The following is a 26,685-nucleotide window of genomic DNA, read 5'->3' as shown; positions in this document are numbered from 1 at the left end:
TGTTGCCAGTTTTCCTCTAATTATGCATCTCTTCACAGGAGTACCCGGGCTATCCCGCCTTCGGCCAGACTCAGTACGCTCAGTATTACAACAGCTCGCCATACACGTCGCCCTACATGACGAGCAACAACACCAGCCCCGGCACGCCCTCCACCACCACCACCTACACCTTACAAGAACCCCCGGCCGTCATCACCAGCCAGGCCATCACGGAAAATCCCGCAGGTGGGAGACTCGGTCCAGACGTCAACACCCTCAAAAATTCTCGCCAATAATTTGTTTTATGCAACCCCAATAATCGAAATGCGATATTGTGGTTAATATTGTGTTAGTGGAATATGATTTAAGCAGCAAAATCCAGCAGTTTTTATCAATATCAGAAGGCGGCCATTTTGCCACTTGCTGTCGACTGAAGATGACATCACAGTTTGCTCAGGGCTCAGGTAGCAATCAATCACAACTCCGCTTCAGAAAACAGGTGAGCTGTGATTGGTCGTTGCTTGAGCCCTGAGCAACCGTGATGTCATCTTGAGTCGGCAGCAAGTGGCAAAATGGCCGCCCCCTGAGATAGATTAAAAACGTCTGGATTTTGCTTCATAACTCATTCCACAAATGTAATATTAATCCGAATGTCCTGTTTAGACTAATGAGATCACATATAACATATTATTGCCAAGAAATGTTTAAAAGTTGACTTCCTCTTTAAGTTAAAATTGGCTCCAAGTGAGTATAGTAGTTGTCTTTCACAGATTAGCATCGCTAGCAATAATAAGCTAGCATTGGCACTGCGAAAAAGCTGAGTTAGCATGACTTACTCGTAATGGAGTGTTATTATAATATGAAATGTTTTAGGTTTGTTTTGTTTTCTTTTTTGGAATTTACTGTCAATTAAAATCAATTAAAAACAAAAAGAGGTGTTAAGAAATATTGCTACTGACTACATGGGTCGCTAGCAATCGTCAAGTTAGCATCCAGTTAACTTCCTGCTGGTGTGCCTTTTTGTCCATGTCGTCATGTACCGCTGCTAATAGAAGCTAGCAGCGTCCTGAGTCCTTTTCCGCCTTGCATTAAGACAAACGTCCTTGCAAAGAGCCGAGCGTCATTTCTTTTCATCATCCGTCTTCCTTCCAGCGGAGTACAGTACCATCCACAGTCCATCAACCCCCATTAAAGATTCAGATTCGGATCGATTGCGCCGGGCCTCGGATGGAAAGTCACGTGGCCGGGGCCGGAGGAACAACAACCCGTCACCGCCGCCCGACTCCGACCTTGAGGTAGGGGTGAGCTCGCTACCTTGGCGACAGACGCCCTCGCGGGACCTTAATCCACTTAGTGTATGGGCTGACACTTTGCCTTTAACGCACGATGGGCATTAATTCATTATAAGAAATGCTTCCTTAACCAGACATGAATAATTGACGGGTTGTGGAATCGTGACTCACGCATAGCTTATATTAAGTTCTCGTCTCATTACTAAGCAATCAGGGGGGTGATTAAGGTGAGGTGAATCATACTAGGGCTGACAAACGTTTTCCCACACTTGTACCTAAGCAAAATTGGATTCTGATGGTATGATAACCGTGAATTTTTCCAGCTCTAAAATTATAATTTTTTTAACATTTGGGTAAAATAGTTTTTTTTTCATTGAATACAATCTATTTTGTTTTAAATAAAATACTGATTTTTTTTTTTTGTCTGTTTTAATTCTTCTTTAGTAAGTTAGAGTGTCCCATCATTTGTGAGCTATTTTTAGAACAGACCCGCGGGCTATTCATGTTGTCCTTGGGCCAAATTGTTGGCACTTTTTTTTTGGGACATCGACAGAGCAAAATGCGAAAGTGTTTGCAGTGTCACTTTTGTCTTGCTCCCTCCATCCTCCGCCTCAGTGTAACTGCTCAGCCTCCCCTCTCTGATGTCCGAGAAGATGAAAAAAAAAAAATAATTCCAAAGAGGCAGCTTGGATCACTGAGTCCTTTTCAGCACAGTTGTCAGTGCCTTTGTTTGAATCAGTTGTGCATCAGGCGCAATTTAGTTAGTTATTAGCAGGTCATAAGAATGTTAGCTTGCGTGCTAGCAGGTGGCTAATGCTCCTCATGATTTTGTAAATTTGGCATTGTTTTTAAATCATTATAGTTTGTCAGGTTTGTTAACAGCACTATTCTGTAGTGTGGCAAATGTAGAAGATGCCGGCTTCGTTAAGCTGGATTTTAAGCAAACAACCTTTAAGGCGCTGACATCATCGCATGTTAACATATCTAGTTAATTAGTTTGGACCTATCGATCGCTCTAATGCAAAGGGCTAAGGAGTGGAGGGGTGGCGGGGACGGTCGCGGTGGCCGCCGCGAGCAAATGGACCGCGGTCCCTACGGTGCGCGAGTACACGCTCCTGGCCTATTGACCAGCGGGATCACCTTGCAGCAACGACAGAGCGCTGCATCGATTTTGACTCTTTTCCTCTTCTGTTTTTGTGTCCCTCCTCCTCCAGCGAGTATTCATCTGGGATCTGGATGAAACAATCATCGTTTTCCATTCCTTGCTCACGGGCTCCTACGCCAACAGATATGGACGGGTGAGTAAGGTTTTGATGCAGAAATCAAATATGGCTAAGGTGTGGGCAAGTGGCTAGGAAGGGAAGGAAATTGGAACATCAGGGGCTAGCGATACATTTTTGGCAATAGGGGACGTTCACAAAATCTTTACAAGAGTTTTAATCTGGCTCTGACCTTGTTTATTTAAGCTCTTTAGTTTTGGTAGCAATCGGGCGAAGAACAAGTTCATCTTTGAGCAGTCCCTGGAAATGGCAGATATTACTGGGGATAGACCAGTTATCAGCCAGGCCGATTATCGACGCCGATATTTGGCTTTTTGACGAATATCGGTCTTTTTTCTTTTTTTTTCTTTTTTTCTTAAACTATGATATTTACTTGTGAATTAGGTTTTCATTTAGTTTTTATTACATACTGATGACCCTGGGAAATTCCAGAATTTTTTGTTCAAATTTTAAAACATAGATCACAATTGTCTAAGATTAAAAGAAAAACATTTTTTTTTTGCAAATCTGAAAAGTTGTTCAATAAACATATACTTTAGGACATTCGAACAAAGTATTTTAAAAATTGTTGATGGCCATATTTTCTCCCTTTTACTGAAATTGAATATCGGCTCCAAATATCAGTTATCGGTCCCCTTGACTACTAATAATCGCTATCGGCCCTGAAAAAAACATATCGGTCTATTTCTAGATATGAATCCAAAGTGGCCATTTCAAACCAAAATGGCAGAAGTATTGTGTCTTTTGGGATATTGATTTTTGAGACTTTTTTGTTTGTTTTACTTGTGATAGACATACCTAGCAAATTTCATTTTGCTAAGTGTAACTGGCAGTGGGAGCGGAATGATCAAAAAGTCAAAATGACGTTCCTGAGACCCGTGATCCGGACCAGATGCATATGTTTGTGTTTAAATCAATGAGAGAAAAAAATGGCCATTTTAAACCAAAATGGCAGACTTCCTGTGTCTTATAGGTCACGGGTTCTTGAGACTTTTTTGTAGGTCTACTTATAATAGACATGCCTACCAAATTTCATTTAAAACTGGTTTGAATTAAAACAAAAATCCCCACCAGGGGCTAACCCCCGAACCCAATATCGTGCATTCACGTGGTTTATTCGGCTCTAAGACCAAAGACCACGACGAAAAACTCCTGATCGGCATTGGGAAATAGACAGTGTCAGCAGTTCAGCACGTGGTAAGGAGATCTCACTGTGCAGATAATTGCTTCTTTTTTTAATAGCTCCAACGAGGCTTGGCAAGTATTTGCCTGCAGCTGTCGAAGTGGTGCGTGGCAAGCCGGGGGGGCACGGCTCACAAGGGGGGGGTGGGCTCGCAACAGTTGCACACAGGATATCTCCTGATACACTTAAGCGTTCTTTCTCTCGCCCCAAATGAGCACACTGTCATTTTAATTAAGCACTTTCTCAAATCGTCCAGGAAGGAAATCCAGAAAAGAATTTCAAAGTAAATTGGAATACAAGTTCTGTATATACATCGTAACAAACACACGGTTATTTTTCCTGTGCGTGCTCATAAGATGAAACGTTTACTTTTCCACGCTGGGCTATTTATTATTCCATTTAAATTGCCTCTCTAAATTTAAACTTTCTAAACAAACTGTTTTTGGGTGGGGTGAAGGAAAGCAGAATCGTATTCTCATGGTTTGCTTTTGCGGTCATCCTTTCTTATACGGCTTCCAATGTTAATCATCCACATTCCGATAAGGGCAGGCGCTTTTTTTCACGTAGAAATCCAGAAAAATTGCAGCATTGTGGATTTTACGCAGACACGCAGCATCCTGCATTCAAATAATTAGAATAACATTCACGCAGAGATCCAGTACAATAGTTTTTTGGGGATGAAAGGGAAAACAACTGGACATGCCTGATTTTAATTTTTGAGGTGGAAAAAAACAATTTTCATTTGTCGAAAAAAAAATAATAGTTTTTTGTTTTTCAATGATGTAGGAACATGTTTTTGAGTGTTTTGGTAAAACAAGGAAAAGTACATTTGAAAATTCGGTACTTGTTTTTTATGTTTGAGAATAAAAACAAGTTGCATTTTGATGTGAAAAAAATGACAACTCCAGATATCAATGGATAAAAAAAATTGAAAATGAAAAACAGATAATATTTTGTATTGTTTGTTTTTCACCCAATAATAAAAAAAAAATATGCAGATGATTTTTTTCATCCACAAAATTATGTTTGTTTTTCAGCTAATAATTAACAAAAAATATGCAGATGATTTTTTTCATCCACAAAATGAATAAAAAATGAAAACCGTTACCTCCACATTTTTCTTAACTCATTCACTCGCAACCATTTTCACTGAAGCAACACCCTTTGCTCCCGGCTGTTTTACTGGATTTGGACTGATTTTGCAAGGCCCACACAATATTGTGTTCGATTGCTATAAAAACATGCAATCTACCAAAAGAAAGATTAAAGTCTCTTCTTTCATCATTCAAATAATTAGAATAACATTCACGCAGAGATCCAGTACAATCGTTTTTGGGGATGAAAGGGAAAACAACTGGACATGCCTGATTTAAATTTTTGAGGTAGAAAAAAACAATTTGGAAATGCATGTTTCATTTGTCGAAAAAAAAAATCGTTTTTTGTTTTTCAATGATGTAGGAACATGTTTTTGAGTGTTTTGGTAAAACAAGGAAAAGTACATTTGAAAATTCTGTACTTGTTTTTTATGTTTGAGAATAAAAACAAGTTGCATTTTGATGTGAAAAAGTTGCTAATTACATGATTTTAATTATTTAACAGCAAAAACACAATTTAGAGATAGATGTTTTTTTTATTTTATGGTATGAAGAAAAAAATTGAGATAAACGTTTTTTCCTAAAATATAAATAGATTTGGAGAAAAGGAAAATAGAGAATTTTGTCACATTCACACTGTCACCAAACCCACGCTGCCTTCACTGATGTCACGCAAATGTCACATCACTCACTTGTATGTTTTACAATTTTGGACATTTTGTTAAAAATATGTGTTTATGGTTCTTTGCATGAAATTAATCATCAAGATTTGGAGATGCAATGTTTTTTGACCAAAACTAAGTACATACTTTGTATGGGAAAAAAAAATCATGAACATGATAACCATTCCATGATATTTCATCATTCATTCCATTTTCAAACTACGGAAATCTAAAATGGCCCCTGATGGGGAAAAAAGTGCGATGGTGGGAAAAGTCAGCCACGTTGTGAATCCTCCGTGATTCAATGTAAACAATCAGCCGGCGAGGGAGTTAAGAATACAAGCACGCCACAAGGCACCACCTGCCTCGAGATGTCAGTGCCATCCCCCCCCCCCCACCACCCGACCACCCCTCACTCTTACTAATAACCCCCCCCCCCCCTCCAACACCCCCCCCCCCCCCTTTACATCTCCACCTCCTTTAAGCTCCTGCTCTGGCCAGCCCAATGGCGCTCCAGCTGGTTTGAGCCGTCAAAGCTTTATGGGGGTGAGCTGCCTTGATGCCAATTAAAAGAGCAGCACGGTGTTTATGAGAGGGGAAGGGGGTGTTGTTGGGGGAGGGGCAGGGGGTGGGGGGGGGGGGTTATTTCACCGGCCATGAGGGAAAGTGTGGATACGCGCCTATTTATAGTGATTACGGAGAAAAGCGTTTTGTAACGTTTTGTTTACGCCACCCAGACAGGGGATGACTTGAGCGACAAAGGTGGGTGGGGTTGGTGGTTGTGTGTCTGTGGGGGGGGGCACTTTCCTTCCTGGAGTAGTTTATAGATGTGCCTTGCAGATAGGCTTTGAGCCGAGCGCACTCTGCGGTTGCCGTTTTTAGGGGCCCGAGCACCAGGCAGTGCAAAAAGGCCCTCTTGAAATCGCTGTTTATTATTATGCTTCTCACGGGTAAACTTTTTGGGAGCCTCAAAAATGCCTGAAAACTTTTTGCAAGAGCATGTCTTTCAGTGAAAATGTTCATTTTTTGAATGAGTCCTGGTAAACCCCACACAGGTCTCTAAGGAAGACTCCTGGAAAGTTAGAAAACAGGATCCAGGACAGCGCAAAAAAAAGTGTCAGGTACACATGCTGGAATTTACGGAAGAGGATTAGGGCCAGTGAAGAGAAAAAAAAAAGGTTGGCAGAATTCTGACTTTAATCTCATAATTCTGACTTTAAAGTGGTTTAAGTCAGAATTCTGACTTGAATCTCATAATTCTGACTTTAAAGTGGTTTAAGTCAGAATTCTGACTTTAATCTCAGAATTCTGACTTTAAAGTACTTTAAGTCAGAATTCTGACTTTAAAGTCAGAAGTCAGACATTAAAATCGGAATTTCTGAGAAAAAAGTCAGAATTTTCACTTTAAGTCAGAATTCTGACTTTAAAGTACTTTAAGTCAGAATTCTGACTTTAAAGTCAGAAGTCAGACATTAAAATCAGAATTTCTGAGAACAAAGTCAGAATTTTCACTTTAAGTCAGAATTCTGACTTTAAAGTACTTTAAGTCAGAATTCTGACTTTAAAGTACATTAAGTCAGAATTCTGACTTTAAAGTACTTTAAGTCAGAAGTCAGAGATTAAAATCAGAATTTCTGAGAACAAAGTCAGAATTTTCACTTTAAAGTCAGAATCCTGACTTTAAAGTACTTTAAGTCAGAATTCTGACTTTAAAGTACTTTAAGTCAGAAGCCAGAGATTAAAATCAGAATTTCTGAGAACAAAGTCAGAATTTTCACTTTAAAGTCAGAATCCTGCCAACCTTTCTGGTCCTAATCCTCTTCCGTAGGAATTAAACAGAAGTTCGGCCATGAAAAAAAGTTTCATGCCATTGGGTGGACGTGTCTATCATAACAGAATGCACAAAAAAGTCTCAAGGACCCATGTCCGAACTAAACAGGAAGGCAGCCATTTTGGTTACGAAGTAACTATTTTGGAGGCATATTCAATGAAAAATTTTCCCTGGATAGTTTGACACAAAATTTGGAGGACATGTCCATCATAACAAGATGCATTAAAAGACTCAAGGACCCGTGTCCAAAACTGAACAGGAAGGCAGCCATTTTGGTATGAAGAAACCATTTTATGAAAAAGTCTCCCTGGACAAATTAGCCCACATCACTGGTCACCCCGATCGACACGAAATTGAATGCTTCAGAAATGAGTCTCAAGGACCCACATCTGAAATTGACCAAAAAGTTGCCCATTTTGACGCATATACCAGGGAATTCCCCTAAATGAGCCACAATAGGTACCAGTTATTGTTGACAAATGGGCAGCGCTAAATTACAAACGGTATCGCTTTCTACACCATTTCATGTTTGTGGACCATCGTGCCAAAGTTTGATGACCATTTTGATGATTCGCCATCAAAATATTGGTGCTCGAGCCCCCTCCTAATTTTGAGAAATTACACCCCTGCCACCAGATTCTTCACAAAAATTGGGTAGATCTGTTCATCACAACGAGACACACGTCGGCCATTTTGGTTCCAAGCAGTCTTTTTGTTCCAGTTTCAGGGATTGCACTTTTCTCTTAGGGAATTTGCACGACTGAGCCCCAATTGATTAGCCATGAAAATTTGCGTTTGACGGTCCGTTCATCACCGCTTGGGGCTTTTCTTTTATTATTGTTTGAATAGCCAGAGTGGGGAGTAGTGAGTGGGACTCGAGCTGCTGTCACATCCTATAGAAGTTCAGATGAAACGGGGCCCTTATGGAGGCGAGAGTGTTTCCTGCTTGGGAGGCGTACACTAGAGACCCTGTGGAAGTGTGTGTGTGTGTGTGTGTGTGTGTGTGTGTGTGTCTCCGTCTGAGACCGCTGCTGCTTCTTGGCATAAGCCTCAGCTCGCTCTCTACCCAGCATGCTAGGCTGGGAATAAAGTAAATAAACAGTGTAGGGTCGCGGGGCAGCCCTCTTTCACCCCCAAAACAAAACAGTGCCCCCATCAAATAGCCAGCCACCCCCCCCCCCCCCCCCCCACACTCATACCAGAACAAAGGCTGGGAGACGCTAAGATCTCTTGACACTTGAGGAGCAATATGTCATTTCGGGCCGTCAAAAAACAGACGCTCGCACAGTCAAAACAACCGCCGGTTAGAAATGTTCGAGACAAAATAAAACAAGATGTAAATGGTTGCAGTCGCATAAATGCAGTGTCTTCTCTTGTGGCTGCGCTGCTGTCATTTTGCGGAGTCGCTGGTGAAAACAGGTTGTTGATTGTAAAAGCACTTCTGTCTTATTTTCCTTGAAGCTGGCACATATAAATGGGGTATGAGTTTGACCCGGAAATTGACCCCCTTTTGGAGTCTTAGCAGTTGGAATGATGCTTGTGTGCAAGGGACACACGATACTAGGGAATGTTTTTTTTTTCTTTTACACAAAAAAATTTAAAACAGTATCTCCACATTTTTTAATCTCGGAAAAATGACAACTCCAGATATCAATGGATAAAAAATTTTTAAAATGAAAAACAGACTAATATTTTGTATTGTTTGTTTTTCACCCAATAATAAAAAAAAATATGCAGATGATTTTTTTCATCCACAAAATTAGGTTTGTTTTTCGCCTAATAATTAACAAAAAATATGCAGATGATTTTTTTCATCCACAAAATTAGGTTTGTTTTTCGCCTAATAATTAACAAAAAATATGCAGATGATTTTTTTCATCCACAAAATTAATAAAAAAATGAAAACCGTTACCTCCACATTTTTCTTAACTCATTCACTCGCAACCATTTTCACTGAAGCAACACCCTTTGCTCCCGGCTGTTTTACTGGATTTGGACTGATTTTGCAAGGCCCACACAATATTGTGTTCGATTGCTATAAAAACATGCAATCTACCAAAAGAAAGATTAAAGTCTCTTCTTTCATCAGGAAATATATATATATATATATATGCATCTGCTTCCGTTTTGCAGCAATTAGCATTAGAATATATTTAACTCTTTGACTGCCAAAAACGTTAAATAACGTTTAGTAAAATCATATGGAGGAGTGCCAAAGACGTTAAAAGACGTTTGTTTCAAAACAGAGGTGAAACTAACCATTTTCTATTGTTGATTACTGAAAAACGGAATAAGGTAGAAACAAACTTTTTTCTCTGATGAAAGATGAGAGTCCAATCTTTCATTTGGTAGTATGTGTGTTTCCATAGTCCAAACACATCATTTTCTGTGGACCTTGAAAGATCAGTCAAAATGCTTAAATCGGCTGGCACCCACGGCATCCCTTTTCTGAAAACGTCTGGCAGTCAAAGAGATATATATATACACACACATATACATATATATATATATATATATATATATATATATATATATGTATATATATATATACGTATATATATATATATATACATATATATATATATATATGTATATATGTGTATGTATGTGAAAGAGCTTTTTGCAACATGGCCCTGGTTGATTTCTTATACTCTGCGCTGCCACCTGCTGGCCGTGTTTGTAATAACTACCATTGCTTCACGAATTCTCTTCATTTCAGAGGCAACAAAGCCTTCTGTATGTTCTTTAGGAACGTGGTCATATTTAAATTAGAACTTATTTATATGTTTTGGGGAGCAAATGAGTTAATATACGGGAAAAATAAATAAATTTAAATCCGAAAAATCCTAAACATCTTATAAAATCTTGCTCTTTTCTTTGAATCTCAAAATTTTAAAGCATAAACTGTATCTCCAAATGTCAATGCTGGAGCAAATCTATTTCATAATGTTTTGGGGGCTTTTCCGTAACACTTCCTGTGAGGCTTGATTTGTTTGAAATGCATGGCGGGCCATTGGCTTTCCACGCCTTAGTTACCATAATTAGAATTGACATGGCTAAGAATGCAAACGGCGAGGTTGAAGCACAAAGCCCGCAGAAGTGCAGACGGATTGCGAGGTTGTGCTTGTGCGTTTGCTCCGCTGTCATCTTCAGGGAAAACGTAAGCGCTATAGGCTACGACAGCTAATCAGTAGAGAGCTCAGGTGAGTTTTCAGGTGGTTTAACTGGCTAATCCCCGCTTCTGGTCTCTGCTAGGCCTGTTTTCACTCATAAAGAAGCAGCTGCAGACAGGGGAGAAAAAAAAGAAAATAATCCTCATCTTTGCAGTTTACTCTTTGACTGTCGGAAGAAATCTGCAAATTCAAGATTCAGAATAGCTTACTTTTTTAAAAATGTACTTAGACATTTTTGAGGGGCTATTAATCAAAAGGAAAGGAAGAATCAATGACATTAATTATTTACATGTCACATTACCAGTCTCGATTTACAGGAAAATTGACATTTTCTATGCAAAGGAGGGTGTTTTAAAAAAACATTTTTTTTACAGCGAACCCAAGTGTTAAAAATCGACCACCCCCGACTCGAGTCGTACTTTTTTCTTCCTTTTTTTTTTTTTTTTTTTTTACAGCGTTTATTCCCATCTGTGTGCCGTTCCAAAGACTATTGTGGTCCTTTCTGCCTTTCTGTCGTAAACGCGCCGGGCCAAAACTTTCAAGTGGTCTAATGTCTTCTTTTATGAGAACGGCCTGCTGGGAAATTGTTTGAGACGACCGGCCTACTTTCACCCCAAATAAAAGCAGTAAAAAGACACACACAAAAAAGAAAAAGAAAAAAAATCAACGATTTTTTTTTGTTGTTCTTTTTCTTTCAGGATCCACCATCGTCGGTATCATTAGGACTACGGATGGAAGAAATGATCTTCAACTTGGCCGACACGCATTTATTCTTCAACGACTTAGAGGTGCGTCTCTTCTTCTTTTCTTTTTTTTTTTGCATTCTGTGTGGTGATTTAGTGTTTTCCAAGGGCTATAAAGTGTGACCCGAGCATCCATAAGAAGCAACTGCTTCATAGCGTGGAAGCCTCCTTCTCAGTTATCAGTCTCATACCGGAGACGCATTACTTTCTGAGCCCTCGAGGGACGCCATGAATTTGACGTTGTCAGTCGTACACCACCCCCAACCGTAGCGGCGCAATTTGTCAGGCTTTAGTGTTTCTGCGGCCGTCTCCTTCTGTCTGTGTGTCACGCTGTGTGTTTGGTGTCGCTGTCCACCTACGCCACATGTTGGCTTCCCACATCTCTTGACGCTCCGTGGATTTCACTTCCATGTGCTTCCATGCAAAAGACGAGCCGCGGCTGTTATTGAGGTTGTCTGTCGGACTAGGTGGCTAAATTATTTTTCAAGGCCTTACTTTTCCTTAAGGCACTTAACATCTTGGATCTGCCGTTTAAGGGTCTTAAAATGGACAATCAACACGATTTTCGAGCCATGATGTTTATTCCACAACATTTCGTCCCTCAGTGGACATGCTAACCAGCCAACAGTTGGTATGCTAACACATAGCAACTAGCAAGAGAGCAGTCTGAGTGGATTCCCTGTCGCCGGGTAGTATTTCGAAGACCAATTCATCAGCGTGATTCAGGAGAGGCCACCCCATTCGGCCGATGTTGGTGCGTGAGACGTTAGCATAGCAAGAGATAGAAAACGCTAAGGTATGAATACAGTACAGTGTATAAGTATCACGCCCCGGTTTTTGTCATTTCAAACGAGTATAGAAAATATGCTAACATGTTTCAAGAGAGCAAACTGGGTAGGATTGATGAGAATTTTTCATCTTGCCCCTGTAGTCGTGTACTACTAAAAAAAAAAATGCTAACAGTTATCATGCTAATATAGAGCTAACGTGCAACCTGAGTTATGCTAACATGATAACAGTCATATGAGTATGAATACAAAAAAGGCGCTTAAGCAGTACGATACATATTTGACATCATACCTTGGAGTTAAGCACTATTTTGAATGAGAATTGATAAAGTGCTAAAATGCTAACAGTTGCCATGCTAATCTGTAACAAGAGAGCAACCTGAGTGGGATTGATGAGGATTTTTCATTTTACCTTGAAGTTGGGTACTGAAGTGCTAATATGCTAGCAAACACTTATGCTAATACACACTAGGCTAATGTTTTGCTAGAGCGCAACCTGAGTAGAGAAAGTGCTAAGGCAGATGAACATGTATTTTTCATCATGCCTTGTAAAATGCTAAAGCTCTATCGTCAGAGGTGACAAATCCAGGTCCAGGAAGCCACAGTTTGGCTTTAGCCATTGATACTAGCTAACTAGCTAGCTAGCTCCCTAGCAGGTAAACGAGCACCATGGGAGCTAGCTAGCTAGCTAGCACCTGGGACTAATGCCAAACTGTGGCAGGGTTTTTACTTTCTGGACCTGGATTGGCCACCTCTGTCTATCGTTTTAATTAAATAGATATAATTTCCTTCCTATTGGTTGGCCAATTGTCCGGCACCGTTTGTCGCTAACCCTGACTGTACTGTGTCAAGTGTTAAGTGCAATGCCGAAGCATTCGCGCTTCCTCTCCGCTGATTTACTGTACAGTCGCCCGGGCTCGGATAGCTGCGGCTTAAAACGGAGCACGGCTATAAATACCTCCAGCAGCAGCAGCAGCAGCAGTTATGTATTTAAGCATGTGCAGAAATGCATATGGTCCATCTAATTTAGTCGGGAGCCATAAAGGGACACCCCAGAAGGCTGTGCGGGGAGCACAGGTGCAGAATTTAGTGCGAGTGCGAGGGGTCCATCAAAGTCTTAACACTGACTCGCTTGAGCCAGAACGTTAAATATGGTCGTGGCCGTAGGCTCATGTTAGTAGTGGATGCAATCGTATTCACTTTTTCACACATTCATTCATTTAATAAGCACTTCATTTACACAGATCATGTAACTGTATTTTCCCCCCCCAAAAAACTGACAATATAACTAAACATTTTGTGTTTTTTTTGTTTTTTTTTTAATTGGGAAAATTACAATAGAATAATATATTTATTTATTTTTTTTAAGAAATGTCAAAAGGAGTAGAGAATTTTTTTTTAATATAAATTTCTTTAAATATTTTGATAAATAAAAATTATATTTAAATATTTTATAATGATTATAAATTATATATAATATTGATATTCACTTCCCCCCTTTTCTTTCTTAATAATAAACATACACAGGCCTTTTTCCATTTATATTGACTCCAATAAATCACATATTGCCATGAGAGTGACAAATTCGGTGCTTAAACTCAAGGACAAAAACCCCCCAATAAAAATCCACCATTTTGTGTCCTGACCGCACAGTTCTTACGGCCTACTCTAAACTTCCAGCCAGTAATGAAACCCCACAAGACTGACACTTGTGAGTTTACTCTAGCTCCGAAACGCTGGTGCAGTGTGTGGGAACCGGGGGCCTCCATCTCAAGCTTCCCCCCTTTGTGTTCTCTTCTCTATGGGGTACAGGGGCCTGCCGTCCCCCCCTCCCCCCTCCCTCCTCCTCCCTGTCCGGGTGAGAAAACAACTCTGAAGGATAAAGGGGCACGGGGGCAAAGCACTCACAAAGGGGGTTGGGCGGCGAGGTCTTTCAAGGTGGGAACATTTTCAATTAGTGGCCCGATGCCCCCTTCACACTCGGGCCACTTCCACACGCCGAAACGGTGGAAGCAACCCCCGTGACATGGAGAGCTGCCTGCTTTTTTATAGCTCCCTGGGTTGAAACGTGCACTCGGGCTTGTTAATGAGAGATGCTGTGAATTGCACGCTTAGCTTGTGCAACAGGCCTCCAGAGTCTCTTTGCTTCGGGCCCCAGTCTGTTGGTTTTATGTCTCGCCGTAGTCGGGTTAAATCCCGCAATTCCGCCTGAATGGTAGCTTTATGTTGTTTTTGCTTTCCTTGACCCCTGTGAGTGAGTGTGTGTGTGTGTAGTTGTTGTTTTTTTGTCCTGTGTGGGAGGTCAATTCCAGAAAAGCCAGCTGTGCTGCAGTTGATTGTCTACACGCTCAAAGTCAGTTTTCAAGTGGAGAGCTGTTTTTCACATTTCATATCACTCCGTCGAAAGGCAGAATCTGTGGTGGCTTTCAAAACAATCCCCCCCCCCGGCCCACTTCCCAGCATCCCACCGCTGTTTATTGAGGCACCGGCAGGGGTTGAGCGGCATTCAGAGAATATGAGCCGTCATTAGGACAATTTTTGGACGTTCGGGGTTGTGATGAAAAACGATTTGAATTGGAAAATCGGTTTTGACTGAAAATACGTGACGGAATCGAATTGTATAACACTTCCATGTATCGAGATTGGCGAGATGCACATCCCTCGCTGATAAGAAAAAAAACTTTTTAAAAAAAATTCACAAACTTGTTGACAAACAATTCAACCCGACTAATTCCTATATCGACAAGAACAAACATTTTGCAAACCACGTTTCCCCTCGCTCCGAATATTTGTCAAACCAGCATAACCACCATGCTTTTGTTTGGCACCGTTGTTTGAATTCCGCAACTGTTCAAGCGTGGCTCGGAATGAAGTAGCTTGGAAGAGACTCTCCCTTTGTTACCCACATCCTGTGTTTGACCCCCAGGTATAATCACAGCCTTCCCCCCCACCCCCCCCAGGCCTATACCTGCGGTGGGAACCGAGAGGGGGAGGAAGACGCCGGGGGTCAGTGAATGACAGCCTCTATCGGTGGAGTGTCGGCGTTGAGAGCCTGTGAACCCGTGGATGAGCCTCTTTCACATGGCATTAGGAACCCCGTGATGATGGCTGTTGTCCGCGACGTGACAAACAAAAGACATTATGCAGCAAAAATGGCCACATTTATTCCAAAATGGCAGACAGGAAACCAGAGTGGGGGAAAAATGGGCTCAGGGTTTTTGGCGCATTGGTGATTAACCTTTGCTTTGGTGTCCGCCGAGTCGCCACTATACAGGAAGAGTCGGCCCGTCATCGCTTGATTGCTTGATGACAGACGCCCGGGGAACAAAGACTGCTCTGATAGCTTCCTCCCCTTGCTGAAAAGTTTTCAGCAGACGAGTGAAAAGACGGCGTGCCACGGACAGGAGGGGAGGTTGAATGATGAAGAAATGGCATCCTGTCCTCAATTACTGATGGGGTTTTTTGGCTTTGAAAATTCTGCCCCGAAGCAAGTTTCATTTGGTACCATGGAATTTGGTAGACATGTCTTTCATGAGTAGACCGACAAAAAAGTCACAAGAATAAGTATTTTTTTGGCTTTGAAAATTCAACCCCCGAAGCAAGTTTAATTTAGTACCATGAAAATTGGTAGACATGTCTTTCATGAGTAAACCGACAAAAAAGTCACAAGAATAAGTATTTTTTAGCTTTGAAAATTCAGCCCTCGAAGCAAGTTTCATTTACTACCATGGAATTTGGTAGACATGTCTTTCATGAGAAGACCCACAAAAAAAGTCTCAAGAATAAGTATTTTTTGGCTTGGAAAATTCAGCCCCGAAGCATTTTTCATTTAGTACCATGGAATTTGGTAGACATGTCTTTCATGAGAAGACCCACAAAAAAAGTCTCAAGAATAAGTATTTTTTGGCTTGGAAAATTCAGCCCCGAAGCATTTTTCATTTAGTACCATGGAATTTGGTAGACATGTCTTTCATGAGTAGACCGACCAAAAAAAGTCACAAGAATAAGTATGTTTGGCTTTGAAAATTCAACCCCCGAAGCAAGTTTAATTTAGTACCATGAAATTTGGTAGACATGTCTTTCATGAGTAAACTGACAAAAAAGTCACAAGAATAAGTATTTTTTGGCTTTGAAAATTCAACCCCCGAAGCAAGTTTAATTTAGTACCATGAAATTTGGTAGACATGTCTTTCATGAGTAAACCGACAAAAAAGTCACAAGAATAAGTATTTTTTAGCTTTGAAAATTCAGCCCTCGAAGCAAGTTTCATTTACTACCATGGAATTTGGTAGACATGTCTTTCATGAGAAGACCCACAAAAAAAGTCTCAAGAATAAGTATTTTTTGGCTTGGAAAATTCAGCCCCGAAGCATTTTTCATTTAGTACCATGGAATTTGGTAGACATGTCTTTCATGAGAAGACCCACAAAAAAAGTCTCAAGAATAAGTATTTTTTGGCTTGGAAAATTCAGCCCCGAAGCATTTTTCATTTAGTACCATGGAATTTGGTAGACATGTCTTTCATGAGAAGACCGACCAAAAAAAGTCACAAGAATAAGTATGTTTGGCTTTGAAAATTCAACCCCCGAAGCAAGTTTAATTTAGTACCATGAAATTTGGTAGACATGTCTTTCATGAGTAAACTGACAAAAAAGTCACAAGAATAAGTATTTTTTGGCTTTGAAAATTCAACCCCCGAAGCAAGTTTAATTTAGTACCATGAAATTTGGTAGACATGTCTTTCATGAGTAAACCGACAAAAAAGTCACAAGAATAAGTATTTTTTAGCTTTGAAAATTCAGCCCTCGAAGCAAGTTTCATTTACTACCATGGAATTTGGTAGACATGTCTTTCATGAGAAGACCCACAAAAAAAGTCTCAAGAATAAGTATTTTTTGGCTTGGAAAATTCAGCCCCCAAAGCATTTTTCTTTTAGTACCATGGAATTTGGTAGACATGTCTTTCATGAGTAAATCGATCAAAAAGTCACAAGAATAAGTATTTTTTAGCTTTGAAAATTCAGCCCTCGAAGCAAGTTTCATTTACTACCATGGAATTTGGTAGACATGTCTTTCATGAGAAGACCCACAAAAAAAGTCTCAAGAATAAGTATTTTTTTGGCTTTGAAAATTCAGCCCCCGAAGCAAGTTTCATTTAGTACCATGGAATTTGGTAGATATGTCTTTCATGAGTAGACCCACAAAAAAAGTCTCAAGAACAACAATTTTTTGACTTTGAAAATTCAATCCCCGAAGCAAGTTTAATTTAGTACCATGGAATTTGGTAGACATGTCTTTCATGAGAAGACCCACAAAAAAAGTCTCAAGAACAACAATTTTTTGGCTTTGAAAATTCCGTCCCTGGAAGCATTTTTCATTTAGTACCATGGAATTTGGTAGACATGTCTTTCATGAGAAGACCCACAAAAAAAGTCTCAAGAACAACAATTTTTTGACTTTGATAATTTAACCCCCGAAGCAAGTTTAATTTAGTACCATGGAATTTGGTAGACATGTCTTTCATGAGAAGACCCACAAAAAAAGTCTCAAGAACAACAATTTTTTGGCTTTGAAAATTCAATTTCATTTAGAACCAATATCTGATAAGACACAGGAAGGCGGCCATTTTGGTTTGAAGCTGCCATTTTCCAGGTGTGCCTGAAGAACAAACTACTGTTTGAGATTTTGCCATATTATCTCCACATTTATGCTTGACAGATGGGCGAGTCTCACTTGTGAAGAATTTCCGTCCGTCCATCGCCGCTTACAACTTTTAATATTCACTCGGGTGCTTATGAACCCAACAGAAAATGGTCCCTCCTGAGTACAGTAGGAACATCTGGTCTAGGTTAACGGTGATTGTAGCTTTTAGAGAGAGCGCTGTTTGCTTGGTGTAGCGGGAGGGTGGCGTGGGGGAGGGGGGGGGGGGGCGTACTGGATGGAAAAGAGATGTTCTGAGAAATTGTCGAGACTTGTCAGTCTCTTACGGTCAAAGACTTATGCGCTACTTTCATTTGTATTCAGGGAGGCATTATTCTCATGCGGTATTCTGACAATTCGCCGTAAATTTCCCAGCACTGCCATTTTGGCCGCGCTCCATTTTGACCATACGGCTGTACTTAACGGGGCCTGAACCTGCGCCATCCATCCACCCGTGGCTCTGCGGTGTTTACGAGGCCCTCAGAAGTGGCTCCTAATGAGTATGTGTAAGGGTTACTGTACGACATTACTCACGGCCACCTCCTCCATTCGCTTCCTCCCAGGGAGTCCAGGTTTACGCGAGACCCAGCAGGGGGACTGTAACTGTTTTTCAGATGACCCCCTTCCTTTTTTGTCAGGTAGAAGCAGGTTGATAAACGTCTCCGTCGCGGTCCTAAGTCGGCAAGACTACGAATCATTCCCGTAGTAAAACTTTCATGACGCGTTTCTTAGACCGAGACTTCCATGTTCCAGATCACGACGGATCTAATCTCAACGAGTGAACCACCAAACTTTGAGCAGATGAGTTGGCCTTAAGATTGGGGCTGGTTCATTAGCAGCTAATTACTGGACAATTGAGGAATTCCAGTGAAAGGAAGGGGGGGGGGGTGTCCCTAAATGGAGGCTTTATGAGGTACTTAACCCGAGGAGTCTTTGTGGTTTTTCCTAAACAAGCAAACATGCCTCTGCTGCTAAAGCAATTAAAACGACCACATCAAGATTTGTTCACTTTTAAGGCAGGCTGTGGTATGTAAGTAAGCACCTTTTGAGGATAATAGATAAAAAATTATAAAGTGTCGGCAGTTTTAAGGGTCAATTTTCTTAAACCCACTCTAGATTCTCCCTGCTCACCATGCATAGCACTACCCGCACTCTCCATTCCAGCAGTTTTATCAACCTATTGAAGATCGCCGGGTGAGTTTCTGGAAACGAGTTAAGTCGGTAGCTAAAAGTTTTGTCTTGCGGACCACTAGGCCTCCATGTGAGGTCACGTCGGGCTCTCTACCCTCTATCGGTGTGCGGGAGCCTCGGAGAGGGAGGGTAAAAGGGCCACGGGGGTCAAAGTCTTTTCCTCTTTGGATCCCAGGGAAGGAGACTTTGGCGAGAGAATGGCTGCATTAGAGCGGGGCTTGGAGACGGGGGGGGGGGGGGGGGGGTCACCATTTTAATTCTGTTAAAAGAACAGCTGGTTTGAGTTTCTCCTCACCTCGCGTTCCCCTTCCCCTTTCTCCGCGCAAATCCAGGGAGATGAAAAATTTGTTCAGAGGGGAACCAGTAAAATAGAAAAGGTTTACGGTCCAAAGCCCCTTACCCTTACCCTGCTCCAGCATTAGCGAGGAATGCGGTAACGTCAGCGTTTGGCCTCACTTAGATGGACTGAAAACCAGGAAGTTCCATTGGCTCTTTGGGTGTCCGAACAGCCGGATGGGATTTAATGAAAAAAAAATTCTGGAGGGATTTTTTCGGACTTGAGAAATTCCTTGAGAAATTATTATTTTTAATCATTTTAACTCTAAACAGGTGAATCGTAAACCACTGCTGGCCGCTGGCTGGATGAGCAGATTGGTTGCGCATGCAGGGCTAGAAATACAAGAATGCTAACACACAACATTAACATAACCTGCGACTGTTCCTTGCAATGTTACGCTTCACATGTTCAACAACGCCACGACTCTACTTTTAGTGATGCAAACCCCAGTTCGTTGGTCATTGATTGTAAACATTTGGGTACACGTGGCCAAAGAAGGACAAAATACATACAAATGAGCACACATGCTAACGATAGCTTATCTCTTTGCTGTACCTTAGCATCAAACAGTCTCCGTGGTCCATTTTTTGCTAATGATAGCTTGTTAATTATTGGTTAAGCTTTGATTTGATCGCCTTGAAGTTGTCATGGTGACATTTAAGTATACATAGATAGAAATGGTTGTCGTTGACAGTTTCCGCGTAGTCCCTCAGGGCTCCGTTTTTGTGACCCGTGCGGCATGGAGGCGGGTTAGACCCGATGATGTTTATTTTGTAGATGACTTCAATCAAAGTAGCACTTTCATTCACTTCAAATGTGGCAACCTAGAGTCTCGACATGGTGTTACACTAGCTGTGCCAGTATTTAGACGTGGTCTGAGCAGGTCTAACTTTTGGTGTATCCGCCAAATTTTCGCTCAATGTATTGAAGGTTTTCGTAGATCCCGCGTTTTTTTTTGTTTGTTTTTTTTTTTAAGTACCTTTACATTTTGAATTCTAGATGAAGACCTGTCACGTCTATTTTTACTCTACTGGGTAGTTTCCTAACTTCGGGATTTAATCCATACTTTGAATTTTTGCTTCACACCCGCACTCCCTTAAATCTCAATATAAGTGGATGGAGGGTACGAGAGGGCACTTACACTAGCGCTGGCCTATAAATGGGAAAACCAAGAACAGATTTTTTTGTACTGATGCTCCTCGGCCGGCCGGCCGGCTGGCTGGCTGGCTGGCTGGCTGGCCCCGGGGCCTGTGATGGTGTGTGGCGCGGCAGCAATCAGAGGTCATAATTTCATTGGCGGTTAGCATCAGGTTCAATTTTTCTAGTCGGTTACATTTAGCAGAAAGTCTGGATTGTGTTACCGTTCGCCCGGACGGAGCTGGAGAATCGCGGGACCTTTCCAAGAAGAGCCAAAGGGAAGAGTATTAGCGTGCACATGTGCTCACAAATGCACTATTAGAGCCAAGGCCCCCTTTTATATAGCCTACTATATTTATATACATTAAGATGGCGGCTCAAACACGAACCCGGCTTGCTGAATAGGCTTCTTTTTTTTTTCTTCTTTTTTTGGGGTTGCCTCTCTGCCGATGACGAGGTCGAGGTTTGTTTAGACGGCGCTGGCCAGGGCACATGGGAAGAATTATGGCATGTGCTGATTCAGAAGGTTCTCGGACGAGGCCTTTCAACGCCGCGGCGCCCAGCCAATGCCAGGCTGTGCTTTTTTTACGCTGGTGAAAAATGACAGCGAAGGCGCAAGCTCGGGACTGGCAATTTTCTTCAATAATGAAGCCTCTCTGAATGCTTAAAATAGATCGAGCCGGGTGGGGCCGACTCAAATGTTATGTGTGGTCTTTTGCAGGAATGTGACCAGGTACATATCGACGACGTCTCTTCGGATGACAACGGGCAGGATCTTAGGTAAATTGCTGACTCATTTTAGCCCCAAAAAAAAACGATCTGATTACCAATTGTACCTGTCGGCCGTCTCCTAATGATGGGTAGTTTTACTTTGTTACTTTTATTACAAAGTGAGTCACTTCACGTTATGCTTGTATAACAATTTAAATGTTCAACAATGAAAGTAGTACAATTTGAAGTTTAGTCAAAATTGATCTGAAAAATATGCTCCAAAAATCATAATCTGTCTTCAGCAGGTCAACTTTTGCTTTAATGGCTCACTTTTAATTTTTAAAATAGGATGGTCATTGGTAAAAAAAAATGTAATGTTTTTATTAAAATTTTAAAAAGGAAAATAAGAAGCAATGAATGCAATTTTGTATGTTACTTTCAGAATGGAAGTCATCATTTTTAATAATTACTAATAATTTAATAAAATTATTTTTTTACATTTTAAAATATTTTTTTCTGCATTTATTATCTGCAAAAAAGAACTATTTAATCAGCTATATGTAAAAAAAAAAAAAAGAATATAATTAATACAGTGTCTGCGTCAATGGGGGCATTTGCGCCCCCCCCCCCCCAAAAAAAAAAACCCCACCCCCGTCTCCACCACCTGCATTGTAGCCAAAACTGGTGTTTACTTTTAGGCGCTAATAGCGAGATAAAGATAAAAAATAATCTGAACAAATTTAAAACAAACATTGTGCCAGACGGCAACACTAATTTTAATGAAGCAATTTTACGGAAAAAAATGAACAATTACGGGACTCGGTGGTTTGGATTAAAGAAGGCAGCAAGTAATTAGCTTTTTCTTTAGCTTTTTTTCTTTTGTTGTTCTTTTTAATATAGATGATAATCACAGTTTGAGCATCCTAATTTATTTTGCCAACATGTTCTATGTGAATAATTGCTCTTGAGTGTCACACAGAACTACTAAACTAAACTGTGACGTCTTTTCCGATCTTCCCGGCAGCACGTACAACTTTGGCGCAGACGGCTTCCACGCGGCGGCCACCAGCGCCAACCTCTGCCTGGCCACAGGTGTGCGTGGAGGCGTGGACTGGATGAGAAAGTTGGCCTTCCGCTACAGACGGGTGAAAGAAATCTACACCACTTACAAAAATAACGTCGGAGGTAATCCCCCCCCCCCCCCCTCCCTTTGCTAGTTGGGTACTTTTCCAAGCGGTCCAAGGCAAACAATGTTCCCGTACGCTTGCAGGTCTCCTGGGCCCGGCCAAGAGGGAAGCCTGGTTGCAATTGCGAGCAGAAATTGAAGCCTTGACGGACTCCTGGTTAACACTGGCATTGAAAGCACTAACGTTAATCCACTCAAGGTAAAAGTTCGCGGAGGGGAGGGGGGAACTTCTGGATTCTAACGTCTCCATCTTCTTTTTGTGCAGGTCAAACTGTGTGAACATTCTGGTGACCACCACGCAGCTGATCCCCGCCCTTGCCAAGGTCCTGCTCTACGGCCTGGGCATCGTATTTCCTATTGAAAATATTTATAGCGCAACCAAAATAGGTAAATTTTGACTTCTTTTTTTTTTTTTTAATACATCTGCTTTTTGTGTTTGCTTTTTTTCCCTTTATTGTCACACTAGCACAAAAAAACATGGATGGAAACTAATCATTTTTGACGCATCGACTTGGAAAACCCCTCAGAATTTCGACCCGTACCAGCCTATTGGTGGATATTTTTTACTCAAACTTGTTGCCAGCAGACGGAACATAAGGTTTGAGGACATATGTTGAGAAATAATTAAGTTATACTGTTTTCCTCAAATTTGAAGGTGTTTTTTTTAAACCAGATTTTCCGACACCAATTTTTTTTTTTTTAATTCTTACTGCATATTGCTCTATAGGCTAAAGTTGGTCATACCAACCAGACCCAGCATTTTCTTAGTTTGGGGAAACTAAGGCATATATTCTTTATCCTCTGCCAAAAGCACTTAATATTACCACATTTGACTGAGGAGTTGTGACCTCTACTCTCACCTCCCTTGTATATCTGTATGTCTAGTGAGGATAAGCCACTGATCTGAATATATTACTGGATAGCCGATAGCCCATACACGCCCCCCGTGCAAGCCGTTGAAGCCACAGGGCGGCCATCTTGCTCCTCCCATCTCACAAGCAGACTACTGTATAAACTATACGTACACGTGCAGATTAGACAATAGACATATGCAGCTCGTATATATACAGTCATATATATATATATATACAGATCAGTGGGATCAGCACTTCAGAAAATGGCTGCTTGTAGTTTACCGCCACCTTGTGGCCACTGGCCAAGCTGCGCCCATCATCGAGTGGCACAATGTCCGTTGAATTGACGCAAAAACGAATTATTTCAATTACTGTATGTTTTTATAAAGTGCAGTATTATAAAGTGTTTTCTTTTATTTTTTTGGGGTGGAGGCAGGAACAGATTAATGGCATTTCCATTCATTTCAATGGGGAAAGATGATTTCTCAATATATGTCTATTTCTGTCAAACAGCACTAGGTGACATCATGTTGTTGTCCCAATTGTCTTCGAAGGATGAGTAGTTTGTTTGGAGTTTGAGGGGGGAGTTTTGAGAACACGCGCTAGCTACCAAGTGACCGGTCCGGGTCGATCCAGTCAACAGATAGGATTGAAGGAATAGGCCTCATCAACTCCGGGATTATTTTCTCCGAGCGGGGGCCGCTTTCTCTGCATATGAAACCACTTGGAGACATTTATGTCATTCCACAGCAAGAGCAACAAGCTACCCCCCCCCCCCCCTCATCTCGCACCCCTCACTCTTCCTGCAACCCTGATTCCAATGCAAAATAAACATCAACCACCCTTGCGCCGTTTTCGGGGCTCCTTGAGCGAAATCTTATGTTCCCGTTTCCCTTTTTGTGCGCAGCTCATCCTTTCATCTTTCGCTTCTTAACACGCAGGTAAGGAGAGCTGCTTCGAGAGAGTCGTCCAGAGGTTCGGCAGGAAAGTTGTTTACATTGTAGTCGGGGACGGAGTGGAAGAGGAGCAAGGCTCGAAAAAGGTGAGAGAAGGTCTTTTGTGTTTAATCTGAGTTTTAGAATGTGTGTGTGTGTGTGTGTGTGTGGGGGGGGGGGGGGGGGTCGTATGGAGGACCAAAACTGCCCACATTAAAAATAAATATAATTGACTAAAAGTGAAAATAAAAATGGATATAAAAAAATATAATTTAAAAATTTAATAAAAAAAATATATATATAAACGGAAATACAAACAAATGAGGGGGCGGTCCTAAGCGTGTCTTGGGTTGGATCCACCGTTGCAAACTGCATTTCATTGGTCGAGTGAGCGTCTCGGCGAACAAGGAAGTTTTTTGTAGTTTTACTTTTATTTTATTTTTTTATTAATGGATTTTTTTATTTTTTTATATATATATTTATTTTTTGTTTTTATTTCCATTTATATGTATTTTTTTAATTACATTTTTTATTTATATTTTCGTTTGTGTATTTGTTTTTACTTTCCCTCTTAGACATTTATTTATTTATTTATTTAGCCATTTATTTATTTTTTATTTTTGGCAGTTTTGGTCCTCCATAGGGCCGATGCGTCATAATTATATATTCCCGCTCGGTGCGCTCAGCTGTGTGAATGCGTGTAATGCTAGACCGTCCCTTTCAGCCATGTCGAAGGCCTACATAAAAGAGCCTTCAATCACGGGAGGATATTCGCTGTGTCGGCACGGGATGGAAAAAGCGCCCCGCTTCTTTTACCTGACTGTTTCCTGATGTGTTGTGTTCACTGGGTTGGGGGGGGCGGGATGGGGGGGGGGGTAATGTCATGTACTCGATGTGTGAAGCACCGTTATTTCACTATATGTTCAGTGACGTCCTCTCTGGCCTTCACAAGAAAACCGCAGTGTTTGAAAAACAAAGTAAATACTATCGGCCCGAGCGAAATGGGCCCAGATAACATCGACAGCTTTTCAACTTTAAAAGCAAAGCGAATTTCCAAAACAAAAAGCCAAAGAGCTTTTAAGGGTCACTGCAGGCCATCCTAAGCGGAACCTTGGAGAGGTTCTACTTCTGATAAAGTCCAAAGGGGGGGGGGGGTGTATGGGGGGGGGATAATGGAGGAGCTCGTTACTCCACCTGTGACGAGTTCCTTTCATTCTGCTGCGACTCGGGTTTCCCCTGCTGCGCACTCGCTCGCCTTGGGAACAGAAACAACCGCCCGCAAACCTCCAGTGGGAGCATTGTTAGCGGCGTACGGCTAACATGCAATGCTCCACGTTAATGAATAACCCTTGAAGAAATTTCACATTTGTCAATTAATTTCTTTGTAATTGTGGAAAATTAATTTCTGATTAGGATACATGCTCCTGAATGTTCATTAAAAAATTTCCCCAAAAAGACCAGCTTTGAACCAAAATAGTTGATTTCCTGTTCAATGTTGATCATGGGTCCATATCTAGCTAATTTTGGGTTGATCAGATTTTTTTTCTTCTTTTCCATGCCTGTTTTTCACGCAGCTTCATTTCACTTCCTGACTCGTAGCTTGTTTTTGTCTCCCAGCACAACATGCCCTTCTGGAGGATCTCCAGCCACTCGGACCTCATGGCCCTTCACCACGCCCTGGACCTGGAGTACCTGTAGCAACGTCCACCTTGCTCTGGCTTCTGCCTTTACCAGATCACTTTTGGCTCTGTTCCGGGTGCGGGGGGAAAACCCAACACAAAAGGGCCCCCTTGTGCTACCTGTGGCGTCTCATCTTTCAAGAGAAGAGGAGAACGGTCAAATGTGCTGACGTCCAGTCACACTTTGTCTTAAACACGTTTTTTTTTTTTGTTTGTTTTTGTTGGTTTGTTGTCGTCGTCCCGAGAGGTGAATTTTACAGCCGTGGTTACTGTGAAAATGGACTGCCTGGACTCGGTTCGAGTTCACTCTCCTGTGAGGCTTCCCGGTTCCTCCGTCCCCATCTTTCTCTCCCCGCCAGCGCTTCTTATTTATGAACTCCGTAAGAAGGCGAAAAAAGACTCGTTCCTGAGGAATTCCCGGGCTTTTCTAATAATTTAAGAAAAATGACAAAAAACTTTATTTACTGAGACAATCGTGTACAGAGGTGTTTTTTTTTGTTTGTTTTTTTGGTGCGTGTGTAAAAGTTTGTAATCACTGGACAATTCCTTCCTTATATCCAATGTGCTCTCAAAGAAGAAGAAGAAGACAAAAAATGTGGCTTTTTTATTGAACAAAAAAGCTTGTAAAAGTGTTGATGATGTGTTCCAAGTTTGTTAAGTAAAGGAAATATGTAGATAATTGCATTTTTTGTGTGTGTTTTGTCAAGATCAAATATCATACATTTTCCCACCACATGATAAATGCCACAACTTTTTTTTTTCCCTCTCAATTTTTTCATTATGAGGTGTTGGGTATAGACATTTTGAGGGAAACAAGAATTATTCTATATTGAAATAAGGTTATAACATTTAAAAAAATGTGGAAAAAGTGAAGTGCAATTTGCCATGCTATTTGCATCCCTGATAAATAAAATCCACAATAAAATTAACT

General features: G+C 41.2%; 1 protein-coding gene across 5 annotated transcripts in view; it reads left to right on the top strand.

Annotated features, from left to right (window-relative positions):
* The window catches only part of eya1 (EYA transcriptional coactivator and phosphatase 1), a 53,944-nt gene extending 27,511 nt beyond the window's left edge, over window positions 1-26,433 (top strand). For all 5 annotated transcript variants that reach the window (XM_077554700.1, XM_077554699.1, XM_077554698.1 and 2 more), the window contains 10 exons: window positions 39-225; window positions 1,132-1,274; window positions 2,486-2,569; window positions 11,193-11,282; window positions 21,111-21,169; window positions 22,125-22,285; window positions 22,371-22,485; window positions 22,552-22,673; window positions 24,082-24,182; window positions 25,693-26,433. In XM_077554700.1, the coding sequence (XP_077410826.1) occupies window positions 39-225; window positions 1,132-1,274; window positions 2,486-2,569; window positions 11,193-11,282; window positions 21,111-21,169; window positions 22,125-22,285; window positions 22,371-22,485; window positions 22,552-22,673; window positions 24,082-24,182; window positions 25,693-25,773 (1,143 nt within the window). In that variant the 3' untranslated portion in view covers window positions 25,774-26,433. The remainder of the gene's footprint in view (window positions 1-38; window positions 226-1,131; window positions 1,275-2,485; window positions 2,570-11,192; window positions 11,283-21,110; window positions 21,170-22,124; window positions 22,286-22,370; window positions 22,486-22,551; window positions 22,674-24,081; window positions 24,183-25,692) is intronic.
* Window positions 26,434-26,685: the final 252 nt, after the last annotated feature.

The sequence above is a fragment of the Vanacampus margaritifer genome, chromosome 20 (genome assembly GCF_051991255.1).
Source record: "Vanacampus margaritifer isolate UIUO_Vmar chromosome 20, RoL_Vmar_1.0, whole genome shotgun sequence".
In the NCBI taxonomy this organism is placed as follows: domain Eukaryota; kingdom Metazoa; phylum Chordata; class Actinopteri; order Syngnathiformes; family Syngnathidae; genus Vanacampus; species Vanacampus margaritifer.
Note: the sequence above shows the minus strand (reverse complement) of the source record. Positions and strands in the feature narration are given on the sequence as shown.